The sequence below is a fragment of the Trichoplusia ni genome, chromosome 9 (genome assembly GCF_003590095.1).
Source record: "Trichoplusia ni isolate ovarian cell line Hi5 chromosome 9, tn1, whole genome shotgun sequence".
NCBI classification, from domain to species: Eukaryota; Metazoa; Arthropoda; class Insecta; order Lepidoptera; family Noctuidae; genus Trichoplusia; species Trichoplusia ni.
The window spans coordinates 554,442-567,289 of NC_039486.1; the positions used below are offsets into that span (position 1 = coordinate 554,442).

Sequence of the window (12,848 nt, forward strand, 5' to 3'; positions counted from 1 at the left end):
GAATGAAATTCGGATACAAAGGTTGCAAACATAAAAAGTGCCTTCACTTCCTAAATCATAATTTATTTATTTAGAATTCTTAAAGCTATTTGTATATAAATAACTATTATATCTAGTCCTTATTTAATCACATCAATTTGATTAATACATGTTTTTACTTGAAACATTTTGATACAATACAAATCGCTAATTTCTGGTGTTCCCAAGTGTGTTTGTTCTATTAAAAGTTTAATACAATTACTTTAGTTCTCTTTTCTCTATTCCTCATTAATAGAAAACACCAAGTAACACTGCTGTCGAAGGAGTACAGAATACACTTTACCAGAAACTAGTTTGCCTATGTATTATACATGTAAAAATAAATACACAAACAGTCCTACAAACGCGGGATTTCATCAAAACGTTACTACAAAAAGGTGTCTGATACAGACTGCGTACAACCTTTTCATCCATAGAGGGGTGGTAGCAACATTCATTAAGTTAAATATTAAAACACCATTCGTTTTCATGTCAAACTGACTTTGGCGCAGCTAAAATCTAATATTACGAAAGCCACTATATCCGTAATGGGTTATAGTGCTACAGACACCAAAATATGTTAAAAAGACATCAAGCATAACTACGGAGTATTTTATATAGAATATTTTCAGTAACGCCAATTGTGAATAAGGAATCACATAAATGCAAGTTTATACTATGGTATCTATTAAACTAATCCACAAATTGTCTTTAAATAATGCGTGATTACGCTGTATTGTGCACTCGTGAATACGTTCGCTTCGGTTCGTGTACTTTGCTTTCCGACTTCAATATTGCATTCTTACCAACGATCTGTGATAGACGAGCAGTTTCGTCGCAATACACGGCTCAGGCCTTTCTATTTTCGCTCAAAACCTAATGTTTTTACAAGTTATTCTTATTTGTTTTTTTTTATATACAAATTATTCATTGAGAATATTAATGGCGTAGCATTGGATTTATGAGAAGACTTCAAACGTCACTTAAGTTTTCATTAATATTTTATACCATTTACAAGATTTTTGAATTTTGTAAGAATTACATTAAAACTTCCCCCTCCAAGTACGCCTATGAAAATTTATAAAAATCTTACATAATATTAATTCCAGCTTGGGGAATAATGTTAGGTCAAAATTTAGAAAAGTTTGATTCTCTATCAGTCTTTTTATAAAGAGATAATTTACTTCAAACGATCTTTGATCGAACGTCAATCGTCATTCGAATGTGAACCTTGCGGTTACTTCTTACGACTCCTTCTTTATTCTCTTGCCACATCCAAACTTTACAATACTATGCGTGTAAGTACTTAAGAGCTGATCGATAAAGATGGACGCACACTTGTTGCGCAACAATTACCGCTCATATTAAAATATATAGGCATAATTCCACTTTATGTTAAAATAAATACTATTAGACTTCAATGAAACCAATAGGCTATACAGAGCGTTTGGTAACAAATGTGCGTCCAGCCTTCATTAAATAGTTATTAACAAAATGTGATTTTAAATACGTGTAGTATTTAGAACAACTGAATTGTGTACACTTTGCTAAATAGATCCATTTATAGAATACTACGTTTAATCAATTAGTTACATCAATTAAAGTATTAGGTAATTTGTAATTTTAAACAATTACGATCGCTTTAGTCTCAATGGCAATAAGTATTTAGTATTTGAGATATTTTTCTTAATATACACTTATACATCCGTAATTTCAGATCCGGATTTTACGGATGTGTACAGATGCATATTCTACTAAGGTCAACACCCTTTCGTAGACTTTCAAAGCATAGTTACACACACAAATATCATTCAGGGGTCTCACTCCGGATCTGGAATTACGGATGTGTACAGATCTTAAACGTGTGTATTATTATTAGGGTTAGGTAGCTGACTGGCAGCGGGTATAACACCTACGTCATATTACGTGATATATGCCCAGGTCGTAAGGGGCTTACTTTTATTTGGTACCTTTTTGGCACTAGCACTGATCTAACTACTTAAGTAATCAGATTATAGTGGTTTCTGATCTTAGGGGTTATAGAGTGGTGCTACTAGCTGTGCACAGTCGGCATAAATATAATTGTTTTATAACGATTGGAATATCCTTAGCAAACAATGTTTCTGTCGTAGAAATTAATTATGATATTATTGGAGACAGTTATCTAGGATTATTAGTCAGGTGTTTCGTACAAAACTACATGCTTTGTGTAACGTTATTACTTTGGCTATTTCGAATAATTAGAATGACAAACTGAGGTGCCCGACAACTTTCCAAGTTATTGACGTTCAGATAGTATTATCAACTTTTTTCTGAACATCATTAACAGGCCACCTGCCCAACTAGTACACTCATCCCTAAGGATCAGAAGCCACTACAGCTTAAGGGTGACCTTATACGCGCAGTATTTCAGTGTGCCGGTTGTAGCAGATGGCGATCCAGTCAGGCTGGGTGGCTCCCCACTGGATCTGGTTGACCTCCCCCTCGGCGGCCGTGTAGGCCAGGATAGGGTCCTCTATAGCGCGCGGCATCTGCTGGATGTCCCAGATCAGGGCCTGGTGGTCGTCACCCGCCGTGCAGATGTGGCACGAACTGCGGAGACAAATATATGCTACTTCGTAAGGGAAATGGGAATTGAAAAGTGGCCTCGTGTCTGACAGTTGTATTGGAATCACAAAAGCAAATTATGTATTAGGTATGTGTGTATGTATGTATGTAGTAGACTATTCAAGTTAAAGCCGTGCCAAGCACACGCAAATCATGTAACTGTGACTTTAGAAGGTGTCAGAAGACGCTCGGGGAGATTTGATGTCTGATATATCCCATATGATGTATGTATATGTTCCTCATCTCAACTGTGCACTATCAGTGTATACCTGTGCGGGGCCCAGGCGATCCCGTTGACGCAGGCGCGGTGGTTGTTGAGCCTGGCCACGGGAGTGCAGGGCACGCGCACGTCCAGGATGATGACCTCGCAGGCGTCCATGGCCACCGTGGCCAGGTAGTTAGGGTCCTGCTTGTTCCACGCAAGCCGCAGCAACGGCGTGTGCTGCGGGTCCTGCACAACACGCGGCCAAAAACCGCGTAAATGATTAGATGACAAGCATAGTATTTTGGTCCAGCACATGTTGCGTCACCATCTTTTCGTTTTCTTTGATAAAAATTCTTGATCAGTTCATTTTGTGGATGACTTTGAATAGAGACAAGATAGAATAATAAAGCAAAAACGAAACTTGTATCTAGTTTCCCACAAACCTCATATATGATGGTGGAGTGCTCGAGATGTCGGAGGTCGAACATCCTGACGGAGCCGTCAGCCCCCACAGACGCGAACATGTCGCGGCCGCCGCCCGCGCGGCTGAACGCGATGTCGTACACCTCCTGCACATACAAACCACACGGGTTGAGAGATAACTCTGCTGTTGTTGTTTCTAAACGACTCCCCCGCTAGGAAGTGCAATCCTGGTGTCGCGGGGGTTTTACAAACATTGAACTCACATGCACAGAGTACACACCACTTAGCATAAGCGTTATTGATAGTTTAATAAGAAATTAGCTTTAGCCCGTGGCTTCACCCGCGTCGATGCAGGTTATAACTGCAAATTGACTTGCCTGCTGTTAGTTAAACTAGGGTATTAGCTATCTCCCTACCAAATATTATCAGAATTGGTCTAGCTATTTAAGTATACAAACATACATACTTTCACTTTTAATTATATTAGTGTGATTTCAATATGTGTGCTTGTTCTATTGTGTTAATTCCAACTCGCCCTGCTGCAAGACTATAACCTTGCGTTGTTAATAACTGTATAAATTGTTCTCCACAACAACCTAAACTATACCTTATCATGAGCAATGAGCTGCGTCTTGACATGGCCCGATACCTCATTGACCCTACCCAGGACCTGCCCGGTCTCCAGGCCCCATATGGTGCAAGTAGTGTCAATGCTGCTGGTGCCGATGAGGTTGGGGTCCACCTCGTTCCAGTCGAAGGAGGTCAGCGGAGCGCAGAAGTCCGAGTTCTTGTTGTTGTTGAGCACGCACTCGAACAGAGTGTAGGGCTCGCCCGCGCGCCAGATGCGCAGGTAGTCGCCTGATCAAAACAAATGGAGCGAGATTTCAGTGTCTTCTTCACAGTGGGTTTTTATTCAATATTTTTTAACATTAAATGACTGCCTATTTTATTGGATTATTATACCAAAACTAAGGGGGCCATTTACACCACGGTATTTTTACCTTCTGACGACGCGCCTTCTTTTTGTTATAAGTGCCCTCTGCATGCTATTACGTTATGGCCGATTTTAAAAGCTCTTGTTCTAGGTGAGCAGATTAAAAGCGCGCAAGGGCGCGTAATATCTATACAAACGGTAATTGAATTGCGCTTTGAAGACTTGTGTTTGCTGAGTGTCCAAAACGCATTTGTCACGTTAAAGGACTGTAATAAATCCACCAAGTATTTGAGTCGAAGGGTCCTTTGTAGTGAAAACTATACCATTAAAGAGATACAAAGAAGAATAACATAACATATTGACTGATAGCCGATCCCAACATAGTTGGGAAAAGGCTAGGCCGATGATGAAAGAAGAAAAACAATTGTTTTAATGCTAACTTTAATATATTAAGCATACTATCATTTGAAAATATTTCAGAAATTTATCAATTTTTCTTTGAGAGAAATTGACTAACAATTCTTTAGACTACCTTTAAAACATGAGTGTGGAAAGCATTTGATTAATGAATTATTAAGTTATTTGCTACTCACCACTCGTAGCCAGCAGGTCTGGGTAGACTCCCTTGCTGTCGGGAATCCACATGATCTTTGTGGTGGGGTACGGGTGGTCAAAGGTGCTCTTAGCACTGAACTCACTTGTGTCCTCATCCAGTGAGATTATTTGTACCTGTGCCCATGCATTAATAAAAAAAAACCTTTAGAAAAAAATTGTTCACACAGAAATTAGGTCTTTTATATTCTTAAAAACCCAGTGTGTGGTTGTCCTTGCCCAGAGCTCATTGGCCAGTTGCACTTGATAATAGGTGTCATTTGCCTTACATCAGCTATTTTATCAATATTTTACCAATGCCAATGTTTTTTAAGTTTTTCCTTTGTCAAAAAAAGTAAAGATTCTTGGGATTGCTCCTAGACTTCAGAATGCTACAAGCAGACTTTATTAATATTTTTGTGATTTGATAGTTTTTCTATGAAGACTAGATTTTGGGGCAAATCAGTAAAATACAACAATCCATTTGGTCAAAATTGATTGTTGCCATCAACTCCAACTTGTGGAACAACAATTCTCCTGTTGGTTTTATTTTGATACATCTATAAACACACAAAAAATCAAACCCAATTATAATAATTAACCTTAACGCAAAAGGGTTTAAATCCAATAAATATAAATAGTATCTCTGTAAAAACTACTGAACCTATTGCAATGTAACTTGTGTAAATAAGTGTCTGGGGCCTGAGGAAGGAAATATGTTACTTCTAAAGTGGAAAAAAGGTCTGCACGGTCGGATAATGGGAGGGTCAAAATTACTATAAAACTTATTTTGGAATGCATTATGGCTTTGAAATTTGACTGAAATATTGTTTATTTCAATTAATGAAGAAGTAACCCTATTTGTCCGTCTATCTGTCTCTCTCTCTTTGTGAATGGGCAACAGCTAGTGTGATTACACAAATACCTTATTATTGTATTCCTCAACAAAGCTGCCGAGAGCCAGTCGGAACCTCTTGTCGGGTCTCACAGACCAGTTCATGGAGTACAGTGGCCATGGTGCTTGATACCTGCAAACATAAGAGCAATTAAGTGTACTCAAAGCTTAATTCTAATGACCATAACTTTCTGTTATGATATGATAATTGTATTTTAAACTTTTATTCTTTGACTGACAATTTTATTTTGGACAATACTGAATTTAAGTAAATACTTGTATATTTCCTTGCGCTTGGTACTGGAGCTAGTGGTGCTTGAGCTGCTATGTGGCATAGACATGATGTTCATGGGGTCTTCACTGTAAGGCAATACACCATTTTAACAAAGTAATTAACAAAACATCACCCAATTTATACAACTGTACCTAAAATACTTGTTTATTGTTAACCACTTTATGTTTTAGTGCATATTCTTGTATATAAATAGAATAAAACACATAATCAATAAAAAATAGAACACAATATTGTTATCACACCTGGTTAAACACCAAAATTAACACCTCTGTTAAGATAGTAATACACTCGTTGAGTAACAACAAATCACAATTTGTGTTTATACAGCAAAACAGCCTCCTAAAAAACTATATTTGTTTATTAAAATCCATGTGAAACGAAAGCATTATTTTTACAATTTTTACTTGACCGCTGACATTAGATCCAATGTTGCCATTAGAATATTTTACGGGAAAGTATTGATCGTGTTAGTTATTGCCATAGTTTAATCAAATAAAATTTGTAAAACATCGACGGTTTATTAAAATTATAATTGAAATCAATCACTTTACTTTTTCGAAAATAAAACTTGGTAATATTTCACAGTTATAAAACTTTTACTAATCAGATACTAAAGATTTATTGATTTTCTCAAGGTGATAGCTAAACGTCGTTTTGGTTGGTTAAATAGTGGTTATCTGGTATAGGCGTTTGACCCGCTAAAAAAACATCTTTAAAATATTCTTCTTCTTTAATTATAGTTGTTCATCTCTCTATAATTGTTCTTAGATTCTGAAATAAAAAGTTGTACTGTTGTCTCTTAATTTTTTTGGAATATTTATACCAGTATATCAGAATGTACTCTGTGATTTATACTTCGCACCGTAGCTTCGCACTCTGTTGGTATTGGTATTGGACCATTCACAACATACATAATCAATAAAACAATTTTGAGTACGGGCTGCCACATTACAAAATTATTTTAGTACAATGATATTCTAATTTTTAGTAGCATAAAGTTAAATAAAAAAATATCGGTAAAAGTATTTGTAATCTGCACCAAAAATGGACATCAATTTAAATTGTTGTGACTTGATTATCCATTAACGACTACTTATGGGTAGTTTTTTCTACTTTACCATTCTAATCGTGTTCCTAATTGCTTTCAAACAATTTACGAACAAGTTTCACGTCCCGACATCTTACCTACCTAAGATTCAATTATATTATATTAAAGTCGGATGTTTCATTTAATGATAACTTTTTATTGCGATTAAATTTAAATTACTTGAACAACTAGTCCCTTGGAGTGGGAATAGAAAAGCTTTCATGGAACTTTATCCTGCAGTAGTTCAATGGGATTAGTGGCGTTAATGTAATAAGCCCTACTGGGCTAAGAATACCTACCCTTTTTCATAGTTTAGCCAAAAATTTAATAAAAACCCAAAGGACTTTACCTTGAAATACACCCTTTATTGATATCTAAAAATGTCATATTATAAAAGGATATCTGTACAAAACGTTCTATTCCCTATGCAATCATGATTTATAGTTCGACGCGTTATCATATTGATAACGCGTCGAACTGCATACGAACTAGATTGCGATTATATTAGTCACCAATAATCTGAATTTTGACCTACTTACATTTAAATATTTTGGACGTGTGCCTTGCATTCCTTTGGTGCGTGCACGCAGCGGTAGTGTTGCCAGTTAGTAATCCTTCCCACTATTAGGGGTAGGGGAATAATTATTTTTCGATATGATTATGGTTTACTTTAATAAACCTACTAACCCAGTAGCATTCATCCTAGCCCATATAGATATTAAGATAGATCTATACTAATTGGAGTAGGCACTAGAAATAGATTTTATTTCTGATCAGCACTGGACGACAGTTGGTCTTTTAAAGCTGCAGACATACGGGTCATAAAAAGCACCTAATTTGGGTAAGAATATTTATGTACACACGCTTAACCTGATTTTATTTAAGATAAAAATTGGCAACCCTCAGTACGACCGACCTTATCAATTCAAAACGCATGCGCTTAGCTCCGGTTAAGGACATCGCTTTCTTTCTTACGTCAACATTCGTTTAGGGACTAGTGATATAATTACTTGCGCAAGAGTTGCCGCCCGCACTCTGCTACGTGCTCATACTTTGCTTATGATAATGGCATGGAAATTGAATGCGTAGGTACCTTGTTACCTAGGTTGGTACTTTCTGCCGTCCTTGATGAGGCAAAAGAGAAGTGCTTACAGTTGCCTAGCAACTTCATCACGGTATTAATAAACGTTCTTAAAATATAAAAAGATTCACTTATCTTTTTATATTTTAAGAACGAAAAGAGAAAAAGTGGAGGAACGTAGAAGTTTTTCAGTCATAAGTCTTGGATGTAAGGAGGGCTTACATCAGGGCCCCAATTCTGCTATTTACAACGGCCGATGAATGAATGAAATTTGGCTTAAAATGTCAATTTTCGTTTTTTCTTAAGCATTTTTCTACACAATAATTGTAAATTCAGTAAGGGACGGTATAGTCATGGTCAGAACAATTAACTTCCAATTATTGTATTGGAAAAAAACTTAAGAGAATAGGAATAATTTCAAATTGTAAAATAGCAGAATCGGTGCCCTGTTATAAATTTTGTTTCTTTTAGGAGTTGCTTACACCTAATCGTACAGGTACAACGAAGGAAAATTTCCAAACAATTGAAAATATTTATACAAAAAAGGGAGTTGAAAAGCATGACGTTCTCGGCAATGCAATAATTAATATCATATTTGTAATACGGAATAATGAAAGTAGTCATACCATTTTGAATAACTGGAAAAAAGCAGTGAGTGTGACAGAGAAGCTCAAGGTATGCTCTTATTATTACAGTGATATGAGACCAGCACTTAATTGCATAATTCATATTATATATTTACAAGAGGATTTCAAGAATTAGGAAACGTATTTTGTACATGCGGATGATAAGATAATCCATACAAAGAACTTCTTAACTGATGGAGCAACCGTAGGTAGCAAATGCGAACGTATTGTTTTCGAGCAGAGAAGACTATTAAAAAAGCAAGGTTTTGATAACGTCAAAGTTTCAGTAAGTCAAAGGTCCAAGAAGAAGAGGCCTTGTTGAGAACTACAGGGTTCTACCAGGATATGTTTAGCCCCGCTCTAATTGAAAACCGACTTGAATAAACCAAAGAAGATGCAGAACTATTAGAAATATAATATTAATCATAAATAAGGATTCGATTGGGTTTCAATATAAAACCCAGATTTAGACACTTCCACCCCCAGTAAAGTCAAGAAAGAGCTGGAAGTAAGTTCAGACAGTGGTGCTTTCAGGAAAAGTTGTATCCGCTCACGAAGCTTGCCGCAAGCTGCCCGGCGGATAAATACCTATATTATTAAGGTACCTAATTATCAAGTGATCATGCGAAATCCAAAATAGATACTAAAATAAGACGTCCTGACGTTAATACTTCGTCAAATTATAAATTACATCCATTAGATCAACGTCCATTCTTAACAACACTGCTGATAGTATCTTTAACCTTTAAGTTTCTATGAACTTTATGATACAGCGGAATATAATATTATTTTAAGTACGTTATTAACGTGGCTTGATGTCTCGCCGACGCCGACGTGATAATACAAGCCAAGTTTCCAATCTTACCGTGAAATCTGATACGTCAGGGGAAACTTAATTTACTGCAATAAGTCAAGCTCCAACTAACACTGTCTTTTGTTTTCTTACACATGGGATAAACGGACTACCTGTAAACTATTTTGACAGATCCGATACCTATTGCATCCTTGAGGAACTATCAAGAGGAGTTTATAATCTTCATAAAGTATACAACACTACTCAACTCCTTATGCACAGCCCACCCGAAAATGTGGAGTCAAAAACCGTTAAAATCCGAATTAAGAAAGGTTTTGATTCATAACTTACAGCATGCGTGGAGTATTAGTCTAAATTTTCTCCCTTTCATACACTTAGATTAATTAATGTCATAGTCATACAAGCTCTTATATAGCTATACAACCTTATTCGTTAGGTCAAGGCATCTGTTAATGGTAGTCTTTTGTCCGGCGGCCATTGATCAAGTTATGACAAGCGCACGCATGCTCTCCAAAAGGTTATCATACAAACCAGTTAGATCAACTTGGCTATTGTTCTGAGAAATGGCAACTGGTGCTCTGTTGTTCGTTTGGCTTCAATCAAGTCCATTAGTTGCCGATTAGGTATCAATGGAACAAATTAATGTCAATTTTAATGACTTTCATTCAGTATGAATGTTACTGTAGGTAGAATAGCTTTATTTTATTTCCCGTATGTTTGTCACTGGTTGCAACTGTGGACCAACCATTTATTACTTGTTTCACTTTTTGAGTGAAGTTAACTAGTAAGGTAAGTATTACGATAAGATTCTCTCACTGAATTTACTCGTAGGTTAATTGTCATATTATTATTATTATTTTCATGGACATCTTCTATATTATCTATATTTACCTACCTACTCCATAACTTCACACGCCCATATACTCGTACCAGACCCCATTCGACTAAACACCAGATCTGTCCGCCTTAAACTGAATATCAGCACTTTATCGCTCCAACACCGATCAGCTTACTCAACATGACTATCAAACTATCAAGCATTCCTATCAGTCTTGCCGACCACTTCCAGAAGTGACCTCACTTGATCAGATAATTGTAACAATGCCCATCGGGCTGCACCTTGACCGGCGACCTTTTGACGCTAAAACAATTACTTGATGAAAGGTTGACCGTTTTGTTCAGATCCGAGATAACATGAATTGTTCTACCGTAGTCTAATAAACATTTGATACGGACTTATTTGATCTCGACTCGTATTTTTCGGTTGAGTTTTTAATTTGTTTTACGCACGAAGTTGGAGTTATGTTAGTAGATTATTTCATTATTAAATTGCTTTTAATTGATGTTAGCAGACAGAAGCGAGCTAAGGGTAACAAGTTTGTAATTATAAGTTTTTAGTTATTGAATGCTTAGGTTTAGTCATAGTTTTGAATAAGAGGGGTTCCTAATCACGAGCTAACGCGAATGGTTCTGTTTCGGATCGAACATGGCAATCCCGAAAAAAAAACACATGACTGCTTCGTCACCGTTAAACTTAAAAACATTTAATTAAGTTTAATTTGAACACTTTATATTCCTAGACCGCTCAATTACTTGTTTATCTTTTACGTTTCAACTTTCGTTATCACCTTTCTTAATTACTCATTGTTTCGTAACACTCGCACTTTAGTACATTATAAACAAAACTTCACGTCACGCTTTTCCCTTAAGGTAAACAAAGCAGTACGCGGAAACGACACGCGTTGTGAACTCCAGATGCATCTTAATATGATAACTACTAATGTTGGTACTGAGGAAGTCTACCAGCGCCACTTTATTGCAGTTGTGGAACTCGACAGCCCACTCAGCAGTGTTAAGACGCCGTCTTAGAGGGTTTTTACCAGCCTTTATACGTCCTACTGCTGGGCACAGGCCACTTCTCGTATAGAGAAGGTTTGAGCCTTGATCAACGCGCTAGCTCATTGCGGGTTGGCGATTTTAGAATCCGATATTTGGAATCCAGTTTTCCTGACGATGTTTTCCTTCACCGTTTGTCAGTGGTGTCTTAGAATATTCAGAAAGTTGATAAAAAAATGAAAAGTTACATTGATACTTAGCATGCTCTGGGATCGGACCTGCAGCTCATTCAAATCCATGCATAGAACTGCAAGGCTACCACGAAATCTCTCATTGACCCATTTTGTATGACCAATTTTCTTTCGGATTTTTTTGCAGCTTTATCGATATCTTATAGTTCCCACTGTTATGAGTCAACTATGTAATATATATCTTTCTGAACTGCGTTTATCTTATAGGAAGCGGCGAAGTGTTATGAGTTTATTGCGGATATCTGCGCCGGCGGTACATTTAATTCCTAATTAAATTCGACTCGTTATTTATGTTCGCTGCAGGATATTATGGTTATGTAAAGTTCAAGGATCTCTGATCTAATCTTTGCTATGTTTTAAGTGCTTTTTGCAACTATGTGGCTAGGTATTGTTTATTATGGCTTTTTTTATTTTTCGCCGTGATTAGTTCCAAGAAGTTATTGATTGACCTGTTTTCTGGTGATCTAAAAATGAAAAATCTATCCTATTAAACATATTTCTCGTATTACAAATAACTCATAACTTTTCTAACTTATTTACTGATCAGGTTACAAACACACAAACTTAAACGCACCAACGTAAAAGCCTGGTTCAATTTTGAAGACATGAAAATCTCCCAGTAGGTTTTTAAATACATTTCAATCATATGATTGAAATAAATTTATAAGACTCCCTTATGAATAGTGCCATAATAAATTATGTTGTATCAACACTAATTATATGTATAGTAACACAGTATGTCGCCACTGCGGCTAGACTAATTAAAACGCATTATTTATGACACGTTAGACGTACGAAATAACGCGACACAGAACTCGACGCCAGTGTGTCATCCAAAGGTTTCTATTAGTTTTGCAATTACTGTACTAGTTGCTTAATTAATACATTTTAATGGCAAACTGTAGTAGTATTTTTAGGGGTAGGCAAGAACTATCATAAATTATGTATATTTACTTATTTCCTTCCTTCACAGCTTTTCCAGACACCAAAACACAAAGGAAATTGTGAGGAAAGTTGGATTCCTAGTATTAAGAAGACATTAAAAAAATCCCATCACGCTGTAAGCATGAAAAAATTATTCGCTATAAGTAAAGCAAGAGACCTTCCCTTAGCGGAGGAACATTTACAGATTATTAGACTATTAAAAATCGAAAAACCAACTCCAAAACAAAAATAAAACACTCA

The 12,848-nt window shown here is 36.4% G+C and overlaps 1 protein-coding gene across 2 annotated transcripts; it reads right to left on the bottom strand.

Moving 5' to 3' along the window:
• Positions 1-42: 42 nt before the first annotated feature.
• LOC113497522 (DDB1- and CUL4-associated factor 7) lies at positions 43-6,404 on the bottom strand. 2 transcript variants are annotated; one of them, XM_026877097.1, is made up of 8 exons: positions 6,211-6,404; positions 5,950-6,033; positions 5,704-5,806; positions 4,781-4,916; positions 3,861-4,111; positions 3,274-3,399; positions 2,895-3,076; positions 43-2,610 (listed from the first exon to the last, which is right to left on the bottom strand). In XM_026877097.1, the coding sequence occupies exons 2-8, from the start codon at positions 6,021-6,023 to the stop codon at positions 2,412-2,414; spliced, it is 1,071 nt and encodes a 356-aa protein (XP_026732898.1). In that variant the 5' UTR covers positions 6,024-6,033; positions 6,211-6,404; the 3' UTR covers positions 43-2,411. The 2 variants fall into 2 exon arrangements, with proteins under 2 accessions (XP_026732898.1, XP_026732899.1); XM_026877098.1 differs by lacking the exon at positions 6,211-6,404 and adding an exon at positions 6,100-6,195.
• Positions 6,405-12,848: the final 6,444 nt, after the last annotated feature.